The following is an 11,384-nucleotide window of genomic DNA, read 5'->3' as shown; positions in this document are numbered from 1 at the left end:
TCCGAAGCATAACCCTCCTTCAACCACTCGAACCCAATTCCTATCTGTTTTTCTCTCAATCACCACCGCTGAAGAACACCTCTACTCCACAGATGACGTCGGCGCTCCATCACCACCGCTGCTCTTCTCTCGACCCCTCTTCTTCATCATCTTCTCTCAATATCTCTCTTTAACTCCCCCTTTCTCTCATCCGCAACAGTCAATAGTAGCATCTCATCAAATCCATATCTGAACCAAATTCTAATCAACCCCATCACTGATTCAAGTTACACAAAACCAAATTTCTTCTCGGTAACAATCAACGGCGGCCCTAACTCAAGTTTCCTTCAAATCTTCATCACAAAACTCAATTCTTCCATCTCTAGAAGTTCTCGATTCATCAAAATCTTCTTCTCAATCTAGAACCTCATCCCAATTCCCATAACCGAACCCTAGAAGTGATCGGTAGTTGATGTTGGCAGTGATGAGGATGGTAATGGTCGTTAATGGCAGAAATTGCATTAGGGTTTGCTGTGAATCTCAGAGGAGGATTTTAAGACAATTAAAGTAATCAAGATGGGAGAGGAGGTTGGAATTTGTATTCGGTATTGATTCTTGTTGGTCCTGTATTTGGATTCGTATTGATTTTGGTATGTGGGTATAATGGATTGGTATTGATTTTGAATTGTGGATTGAATTTTTTGTATTAGGCTAATGCAGCGTCGGGGATTGCTGTGCACGTTGATTGCAAACATAGTTTTTTGGAATTGAAGGAAAAAAGGACTTTCCATTTTGTTGTGTACAAAATTGAAGAGAAGGATAAGCAAAAGCAAATTATTCTGGAGAAGCTTGGCGAGTCAGCTGAAAGCTATGAGAATTGCCAAAAGAGAAAGGTTTTCTTCATCCATTGATAACTTTTGCAACTGTGTTTTTTGTTGTCTGATAGGAATTCTGGTCAGGGTTAGAACTGTGAGTAACCTTTGTCTCATTATTGTGTTTTGAAGGTCTCATGATACCACAAGGGTGAGGACCAAGATGATTTACGCGAGTTCATAGGAGAGGTTCAAGAGAGAGCTTGACGAAATTCAGGTAGAGTTGCAAGCAACTGATCCTACTGAGATGGATCTTGATGTCATTAGAAGTCGAGCTTTTTAAATAATATGATGATTTCTGAACCCTGGGAATTGGAGTTTTGCCTTCCAATGCAGTTGCTTTTACTTAAAATGAAATGTCTATATTCTATGGGACGGTTGATTTGGCTTAGATACGATGTATTGTCTTGTTTACCATTGCAAGCTAATATGTAACAGTTTGTGTGGGCAAATGACACCCTTGATTTGTTCTTCCTCTTTCTTTCTAAATTTCAAGATGTTGACATCTTTTATACCTCTATCTGTTTCGCTTATTACAATGTAGGCAATCTCTTACACATTTCTGAATGATATCTAGGTGACTTGTTACTCTATTCAAGTAAAAAATTTCATAATCTTGATATTGCTATTCTTGTTGGCTGTTCATCTCAATTTTGGCTACTTGAGCATGGAATTAGTTACAGCTTATCTTTCTTGTATTTTTTCTTAGTTGTAATGAATATGGCTGAAACTGAGTCTTGAGATAAAAATGGGATTGCAGTTGGTGATGGAGATGCCGCAATACAATGAATGGCCTGCGAACCTAGTTGTATGTTAGGACATTTGGAAGCAAGATGAATGGAGTGATGTGAAATGGTAATGGGGAATGTTGGTATGATGGATGTGAAGAAGGGAATGTATGTCTCATGAAACTGGTGTTGAGCTGTTGCAGTAGCACATGAATGGACTGCAGTTAAAGCTCAGATGGATTCAGCTGATAGATTTGAGGAGAATGGCTTAGGATATTGGTGTTGTGACTGTGATGCTGCTGCCATGGCTAGGTTGTCAAGCTGCAGATGTTGATGCAATTAATGCTTTGAGGAGGATTTCTGGAATGGTGGTTGTGTAGTGCAGTGGATAGCAGGGGATGACTTGATGGGCAAAATTTTTTCTTGTGTAGGATCAATTATGCTCTGTACGAAGAGCTTGATTCGGAAAACATGGATCGAACTAGAGAAGTTTACAGATATATATCTTCATTATCTGCTAAAACCTCGTATATGCAGTTGTATGGGAATCCTTTAGCTATTAATTAGTTATCCATCTCTTTATATACAGTAAAAATTGCATTATGATCAGGTCCTATTTACTACTGCCAAGATTGCATAATCTATGAATACGTTCTGCAGAATTTATATCCTGAACAACCTATTCTCAATGGTTATCCATATATCGGATTAAGCTGAATTTTTAACATTTTGTTTCTGTATATGCAAGCAACTTACTGGGGTCCCATATTACTTCACAGAAGCACAGATTAGAGAGTTGCTTGAATCTTTTGGTCCCCTTCGTGGTTTCGATCTGGTGAAGGACATGGAAACAAGGAACTCTAAAGGATACGCCTTCTGCGTTTACTAGGATCTCTCAGTTACAGATATTGCTTGTGCTGCTCTAAATGGGTGATAAAACTCTTACTGTTAGACGAGCGAACCTGGGCACCGCTCAGCTAAAACCTGAGCAGGAAACGTCTTAATACAGGCACAACTACAGGTCGCATGGCAGGTTAGTGGAACACACTTTATATTTTTCTTAGTTTCCAGTATATACAATAAATATATAAATATTTGCTACTGATATATCTTTTCTTGTTTCTTTACTAATGAGTTTTCTTGTTTTCTTTGGAAGAGGCAATTGTTCCAAACCGGAGGTGGTCTAGGTGGTGGTAATGGAGGTGGCATTGCTACCAAGGTCGTATGCCTGACAGAGGTGGTTACTGCAGATGAGCTTAAAGATGATGAAGAGTATGAAGATATTTTGGAAGATATGATGGTAGAAGGTGGAAAATTTGGTAAGTTAATGTCTTTGTTTCTTATATTCGAGCTTTTGTTTTTTTTTTTGTGTTTCGCAGCCTTTGGAAATATTTGATTTCACGCCCCAATTAAACCACTAGTTTACATTTTTGGACCTTCAGAATAATTTGTTTCTAACTCGTACATTTTGCGATTGCAGGTACATTGATGAATATTGTCATCCCCTGTCCACAACCTAACGGTGAACCCTCTCTAGGACTTGGAAAGGTTAGTTTCAGTGTAAGGTATTGTTAAATGACACTCTTAGGTTGACTGTTACTTTGTATTATAAAATTTTGACTGTTACTTTGTATTGCTAAATGACACTCTTCTCCTGTAGGCTTTCGTTGAGAACTACGACACTTCATGTCTAAGTCAGTGCCTCTACGGTATCATCTACCACTATGTTTCTCATAATCGGTGTTAGGTTTACCAAGAAGAGAGTGTGCAGCAAAAACGGATCATTTCCATTTAGCAATGTAACCCAGACTACCATACTGGAACGTGTATGCTACTGTCATATTTGTAGGGAAGGCCAATATCTGTGTTTTACGATTTATATGATATTTTTAGTCATGTTCAAAGAATCTATCATTTTATTTTCTTTCGTTGCGCAACACACTTTCATACAAGGTGATTTGAAGTTAGCTAGGTAATGCAATTGGAGTGGTAGGTTAACTTGAATGAATGTAAATGTGCTACACTGCCATGTTAATGTCAATGTGAAATACTTTCGGCAATTCATGCAATTCGGTTTCAGCTATAATTTTTTTTTCAAAATAGTTTTATGCACACAACTTCTAATAAGAGTTGTATTCCATATTTCAACTACACATACCAAAGGTTGTGAAAAATGTCTTTACGACATAACCAGGTGCTGTCCAAGATAGTTCGACAATTCATACAAGTGTTGTGCAAATATTATTCATAATACTGGTAATTGTTGTTGTATATGTTTCTACGATATACTACTTATGTTGTCCACGATTGTTCTACAATACAAGCAAGAGTTGTGTTAGGTTATCAAAAAAAATCGAAAGAGAATCACAACATTGACAAACTATTGTCGAACCATGAATCACATCACCCTTTACAACACTTGTCATCCATTGTAGAAAAACTTGGACTTTCTACAATACCCCCGTTCCACAATGCATGAAATGGAGTTGTCGTAGGGGTACTGCAAATCTTATCTTGTGTCTTCAATGATGTTTTTTCCCGTAGTGTCACTCACTGAGTTTGACAAAAAAAAAAAAGGGAGTCTATGATGCTTAGCACAAGCACAACTGTTACATGAAGTGTGCCTAATTATTGAAGGAACCGAAACTAACTGCTGAGAGGCTAAACTGGAGAGACTTCGACTGTGTAGATGACCAAGACGCATATGCCATAGATGAGTGGAAGAGAGGGAGGCAACATAACTGTGAGCAGCAACTGAAGGAGAAGGTGTGTGAGAAGTGATGGGACAAATGGAGTACATACCACCATTATTGGGTCCGCTGAGTAGGAGTTTCCCCGTTTGTCGATCCTTAACAGAAAAACCGAATCGATCAAAACACACAGAAACATTATAATCTTGAGTTAACTGTGAAACATAAATAAGATTTTTTGCAATCAAAGGCATATGGTAAACTCTATTTAAAGATATGGAATTATGTGGTGTAGTGATTAAGGAAGTGCCAATAGAAGTAATGGGAAGTAGATTACCATTACCAACCATAACATGATTGGAAACAGAGTATGCAGTATGCGCAGTAGGCATGTTCGGATCAGCCGTCATGTGATTAGTTGCACCAGTATCAGCATACCAATGTTGATCAAACGACGTAGCTTGAAGTTGCGTTGCAGCAAATAACTGAGGAAGATCACGAGCCTGATAAGAGTGATTGAATCTGTTGGGACACTGCAGAGCTTGATGACTTTTGGAATCACAAATCTGACAAGGTGGTGGTATGCTGCCAGGAAAGTTGGATGGTGGAGCACCAAGGATGGACTGAGTTGGCGATGGAAGCTGATTCCCAAAGGAGTAAAACTTAGTAGCACGTCCACGACCACCATTGCCACAACCTCCACCACGATTTCCACGAAAAGAACCATTGTTACCACCACGACCTCCTCTGTAGGAAGTATTTCCACGGCCTGAGTTGTTGTAAAACCGAGGTGATGAGAAGTTTAAGGAAGAAGAAGGAGTAGAAGTAGAAGAAAAGGTTGAACCATAGAAAGTTGTTGTAGGAGTAGGATCTGGGGTGGGTTGATTATATTAAGTAAGACGAATTTCATGATTTAGAAGCAACGATTTCAACTCGGAGAAGGAAGGAAGTGCAGAACGAGTTTCAATGGCAGTGGAAAAAGGTTGATAATCAGGACCCAGACCTCTAAGGGTATGAAGAACAAGTTCAACATCACTTAAGGGAGACGATGAGGTTAAGAGAGGAGCTCTGATGGAGGTTATTTTGGAAAGATATTCAGAGATGGAAAGATTTTCTCGATGAAGTGTTTGCAGCTGGTGACGTAGTTGAAGAGGACGAGCAGCAGTTGGAGCGGCATAAGTATTGGCCAGGTATTGCCAGAGTTCACGAGAATTTGTCTAGAATTTGTGCACTGGTGAGTACCAACATACTAGAATTAGTAATGCTGGATTGTTCGATTAATAGCCATTAATCATATATGGTCTTCTGTAGCATGCATAAATACTACATCTTCAGTACCAAAGAGAAGTTTGGTGGCACCTGTCCAACAAAAAAACCCACCCTATTAGTAAGAGTAGTGGCAGACAACGATAGAAAACTTCATTCCATTGTCAAGAATGCTTCTCTTCTGCATTACCATAATGTTGTCTGTTTAGTAGTATACTGAAAGTTAGACAACCATCCTCTCAAAATAGCTAGATCAGAATTTTCTTTTCAGCTGAAAGTTTGTGCGAGAAAGTTGAATGTTTTATCAGACAAACAAGAAACCCACATCTTTTTTCTATTGTCCAACTAATGAAGCGCTCCATCTGTAAGTATAGCAGGGTCATTCCCGGAAAAATGTGCAATTATTCCCTTGTATATGATGCACTTGTTCATGTTTATACTCTGGTATCTATATTGGATGGAGAAACAAGGGAAGAACCGCACATAATTTAGGAATGATCCGGGTGTACTATCAGATGGAGTGTTTCATTGGTCGGAAAATAAAGGGAAGATACGAGCTTTTGGTTTGGCTGATGAAAGGTTCTACTTTTTCACATAAACTCCCGGCAAACTCCCGGCAGCAAAAAGATAATTTTATCAAGCTGTTCTCGAGGGGTGGTTGTCTGATTTTCATTATAATACTGAACAAACAATTGCGGTTTTCCAAGAAGATTGTAGAAGAGCAGCAATCTCAATAATGAAGAGTGAGGTTTTCTGCCATTTGCTCTTACTAATAGTAGTGGGGTTTCTCTATTAGAAGGATACAAAGTTTCTCTCTATTTACCCAACTGTCCACCTGAAGACTCGTAGTGTCATGTTTTTAGATGTTGAACTTTCGATTAATCAAGACAAATGTTTAAGAAAATAATGTTCAGGTGATATCATTATATAGCACAGACGCCAAAGTAACAACATTCTCATAAAGAAATATAAACTATCAAATCTGCTCATCACATAATTCATTGGAGCGTTTAGGAATTTGAGGATGCTGATTCGCGAACACTTCATATAGACAAATCTCAGTTATATATTGCTATAAAAGTCACACTGTTCCATTTGGTATCTTATATTACTACGTTCTCCTCAAAAAATTAATTACCAAAAGCTGGTATGGTCCGGGAAAAGTTGGAGGGTGAATTATGTGCTGATTTGGGAAAGAGAACTCAGTAGTACACTCTTTTAATGAAAAACTTGAGTATTAGTATTAGTTCAAATTGATGTGTTTTTCTTTTGCATTTGGAAGCAGGACAAACATATTTGATGTTAATTGTGTTGTATAATGCAACCGTACTGTTTTTCTTCGGGTCAACAATAATGATTTTCAATTTCAATCACATTCTGAAGTCCCGTGCATAAACCAAATTCTACATCCATCTGGAAACAGCGGATATAAGTATTACTGTCAAGAACTCAAAACTCAAAATTGGCAATAGTATGAAGTGAAAGCGTATGAAGTGAAAGCAGCTGTTAGGATAGCCACCAGACAACCATGTCGCAAAAGATTTCATATCTGCACATCCATCTGAATTCCACTTCCCACTCTGGTAATGTTGTTCTTTTAAATTGAATCTCAGCAATCTTCTCGGAGGATTCCAGATCTATCACCCACAATGAGGCAAGTGTTCCGTTTCCAACTTTACCACTTCACTTCCAACCAATTGCTATTATTCACTGCCCTGTCATTTGTTTCTAGTGCTAATTAATCTACTTTTGGAGTTTTAAACATTCTAGGAGCCGCTCTTTTCGTGCCACTCTCTATAGTCCTTATTCCTTAAGCTGACTCAAATTTCTTTAGTCCGGTATTTCCTTGACGGATGGATTCTCTGTAGTCCTCATTTTCTTTATCCAGGACTTTTTTTGTAGTCCCGAATCCATTGCCGCATTGGCAATTTGGCAGATTAGTTGTCTTTGTTGTTGTCACATTTGTTACTATATCCAACATTTGTATTATCGTCAAGAACGCTCAAAATAAGATGGTTCCATTAATTGAATCCATTATTCCACACACTCACGATCTTCTTGAATGATACAAGAGGGGAGAAAAATTAGATTGTGTTGCATGGTGGTGAATCAGTGACCGTTGTTTCAATCGTGTTATTTATTAAAGCAAGGAAACTGCGCAACATCTTCGCGCTAACTCGGGTATGTTTAATTGGATTTGAATATTGACATCGTTGCGTCTTTGAGATGGTTTCCTCTTCAAAATGAAATACGTATTGTGTATCTCACACAGGAAAAAACTGAGTTGATTAAGCTAATTTATCGTCTTGCTCACCCATTTCCAGTTCTCTCTAACGCATGAATTCCATTACTGTCGGGGTAAAATACTTTCCTACCAGAGCAGAAAAACCCAACAACTCCCCCATATGCAACACATGTATTTACAACAAAAACAACACGTTTTAATATTTTCACTAAGGTAGATTACACAGATGAATACCGAAATCACTAAATAATTAAATTTGTACACAATAAAGCATTGGATACTCGAAAAAATGAGAAACAGCTAACCTTAACTAATGACTGCCAAACCCACGACTTTTATGTTTACATCATTTGCCTCCTGACTCCTGGTTCTCAGTAGGTTTAATATATGAGCATTACTACATCATACACCCAAATTCTTCATAATTCCTGACCAAACTAGCCTTCTGGTCCTTCTGTAGTCCTCCTATTCAGGGATTCAAGTCATCAGGATTGTGTCCTTTTGTGCCTTCTTGGCACCTTGTGAGTATTTTAATCTCCTTCTTCTCCTTCAAAAAAAAGTGTATAAGTGCTTATCCGGCCAATTTTGGTCGGCCGCAATCTTGTGCAATTTTCATTAAATCCTTCTTCTATATATATATATATATATAGCAACCGACTAAAATTTCTAAAAACCATATTCCCATAGGATTAAATTTCATTAAATCCTTTTTCTATGTATAACCCGACTAAAATTTCGAAAAAAACCATATTCCCATAGGATTAAAATTCATTAAATCTTTGTTCTATGTATAGCATCCGACTAAAATTTTGTAAAACCATATCCTCATAGGATTAAAAATTCCAAAAACCATATCCCACATTCCCACTAGGATTAGTGCTTTTCCTTGATTCTTCTACTGTATAAATAATACAGGTTATGTAAACACTCGATACTACAACTTTTTTCAACAACAACCTCTAAAAAAGCAATTTAGGTTTCTCTCTTGCTGGTGCAGAGATGGCTGGTAGAAGTTCAACCAAAGTAGATGATGTTCATGAAACTAGTATTACAATTGAGGAGGAGATACATAAAGTTTGTTTACCACCAAATAAAACTATCTTCCAGTCTATTAAACACAACTTTTCTGAGATATTTTTCCCTGATGACCCTCTTCACAAGTTCAAGAATCAAAAACCATCTAAAAAGTTTCTTCTGGGGCTTCAATATTTCTTTCCTATACTTGAATGGGGGTCTGAGTACAGTTTCAAACTTCTGAAATCTGACGTTATCTCTGGTCTCACCATTGCTAGTTTGGCTATTCCTCAGGGAATTAGTTATGCTAAGTTGGCAAATTTGCCTCCTCTTTATGGACTATATTCAAGTTTTGTCCCACCATTGCTGTATGCAGTTCTTGGAAGTTCAAGACATTTAGCAGTCGGTCCAGTATCAATAGCATCACTAATAATGGGTTCTATGCTTAAAGGAGTAGTCTCACCAACTGAAGAGCCAACTCTGTATCTGAAATTGGCTCTCACTTCTACCTTCTTTGCTGGTGTATTTCAAACATCTTTGGGTCTACTTAGGTTGGGTTTCATAATCGATTTCCTGTCGAAGCCGACTTTAACTGGGTTCACAGCTGGGGCAGCAGTTATTGTTGGTCTACAACAGCTTAAGGGAATGCTTGGGATTACTAACTTCACCCCTAAGATGCAAATTGTCAATGTGCTGTTTTCTGTTTTTAGCAACACAAAAGAGTGGTCATGGCAAACTCTAGTGATGGGGATGTGTTTCTTGATCTTTCTACTGGCAACAAGGCATATTAGCATAAAAAAACCACATCTCTTTTGGATTTCGGCAGCCGCTCCATTAGCCTCGGTAATTCTGTCAACAGTTTTAGTCTATGTCTTGAGAGCTCACACTTCAGCCATTTCAACAATTGGACATTTGTCTACTGGTTTGAACCCACCGTCAGCAAACATGTTATCTTTCAGTGGAACTCATCTAGCCCTTGCTGTAAAAACAGGCATTGTGTCCGGGATTTTGTCTCTCACTGAAGGTATTGCAGCTGGGAGGACTTTTGCTTCACTAAGAAATTATCAAATTGATGGGAATAAAGAAATGATAGCAATCGGTGTCATGAATATGGCTGGCTCGTGTACTTCATGCTATGTAACGACAGGATCATTTTCTAGATCGGCTGTAAACTTCAATGCTGGAGCACAGACAGCAGTATCGAACATATTTATGGCAGCAACCGTCATGATCACATTATTATTCCTGCTACCGTTGTTTTACTTCACTCCCAATGTGATATTAGCGGCGATTATTATAACTGCTGTTATTGGGTTGATCAATTACCAACAAGTGATAAAGTTCTGGAGGGTTGATAAGTTCGACTTCATGACATGTTTAATTGCGTTCTTTGGGGTTATTTTCCTCTCTGTTCAAATGGGACTCGCAATTGCTGTCGGTGTGTCAATATTCAAGATTCTGATGAATGTGACGAGACCAACTACAGTGGTGTTGGGAAATATTCCTGGGACGCAAATATTCCAAAACGTTGGACGTTACGGAGACGCTACAAGGGTTCCATCATTCTTGGTACTAGCGATTGAATCTCCCATCTGCTTTGCAAATTCTGCCTATCTTCAGGAGAGGATATTAAGATGGGTTAGAGAGGAGGAAGAAAGGATTTTAGCAAACAAAGAGCAAGAATTGAAAACCATAATCTTGGATCTCACAGCTGTAACTGCCATAGACACCAACGGACTTGAAGCAATAGTTGAAATCAGAAAGATGCTCGATAAACGATCATATAAGTTGGTGTTGGTGAACCCAGTAGGGCAAGTGATGGAGAAACTGGAAACTTCAAAAACACTGAAACTTTTCGGGGAAAAAGGATTGTATCTCACAGTTGGAGAAGCCATTGCAGATATCTCCAAAAGGTTCAAGATTCAAGTCTAAGTCACTTGTTAATATTAGTTGAATCCCGGATATGTCTTATTTTTACACGACACATCAGAGGATCCTATATATTTGTGTCGAGTCACCATTACGTTTTACACTTCATTCATACAGTTAAAAAGAATCATTTTCTCTTGATGAATCACCATATCATGTAATGGTTTACAACAATTTTGATAATGAATTTCTTATTTGCTCCATCATCAGTAAACCTAGTCTCACATACCTTTTCAAATATGTTTTTTACCAACAGTCATAGTGATCAATTACTCTTTGTTTGGGATTAACTTCGTTGCACTTGGTTTTAAAATTTAAGCTCCTTGTAAATCCTAAAAATTGTCAACATACGTATCCTCCTTTAAACACTAAAAAACAAGTAGCTTTTAGGGACGGCTGTTTTGAAAAAACCGTCCCTAAAGAAGGATATTTGGGACGGTGATGGCCTGACCGTCCCTAATAGTCATAAAATATTTAAATCAAGGCTAAAATATGTCCGTCCCAAAAAGAAAACATGGCCAAATAGTATTAGTGACAGTGGAACAGGGAACGGTACATAAACCGTCCCTAATACCTCTTGGGACGGTTTTTTGTCCTCTTGGGACGTTTTTTGGCCGTCCCAAGAGGCCTTCTGTTTTGTAGTGAAACCCATTCGACCCGT

General features: G+C 38.2%; 2 protein-coding genes across 2 annotated transcripts; both read left to right on the top strand.

The window, feature by feature from the left end:
* The first annotated feature begins 463 nt into the window (after positions 1 to 463).
* Positions 464 to 1,134, top strand: LOC113311185 (actin-depolymerizing factor 2-like). The gene is made up of 4 exons (XM_026560034.1): positions 464 to 472; positions 690 to 888; positions 983 to 1,002; positions 1,048 to 1,134. Exons 1-4 carry the CDS (start codon positions 464 to 466, stop codon positions 1,132 to 1,134), a joined length of 315 nt encoding a protein of 104 aa, XP_026415819.1.
* Positions 1,135 to 1,599: 465 nt separating this feature from the next.
* On the top strand, positions 1,600 to 10,726 carry LOC113311184 (probable sulfate transporter 3.4). Its single transcript, XM_026560033.1, has 10 exons — positions 1,600 to 1,663; positions 1,783 to 1,891; positions 2,011 to 2,068; positions 2,328 to 2,414; positions 2,736 to 2,898; positions 3,060 to 3,127; positions 4,217 to 4,345; positions 5,369 to 5,503; positions 7,336 to 7,368; positions 8,840 to 10,726. Exons 1-10 carry the CDS (start codon positions 1,600 to 1,602, stop codon positions 10,724 to 10,726), a joined length of 2,733 nt encoding a protein of 910 aa, XP_026415818.1.
* The last annotated feature ends 658 nt before the right edge of the window (positions 10,727 to 11,384 follow it).

The sequence above is a fragment of the Papaver somniferum genome, chromosome 9 (genome assembly GCF_003573695.1).
Source record: "Papaver somniferum cultivar HN1 chromosome 9, ASM357369v1, whole genome shotgun sequence".
Lineage (NCBI taxonomy): Eukaryota > Viridiplantae > Streptophyta > Magnoliopsida > Ranunculales > Papaveraceae > Papaver > Papaver somniferum.
This window is presented reverse-complemented; position numbering and strand designations above follow the sequence as displayed.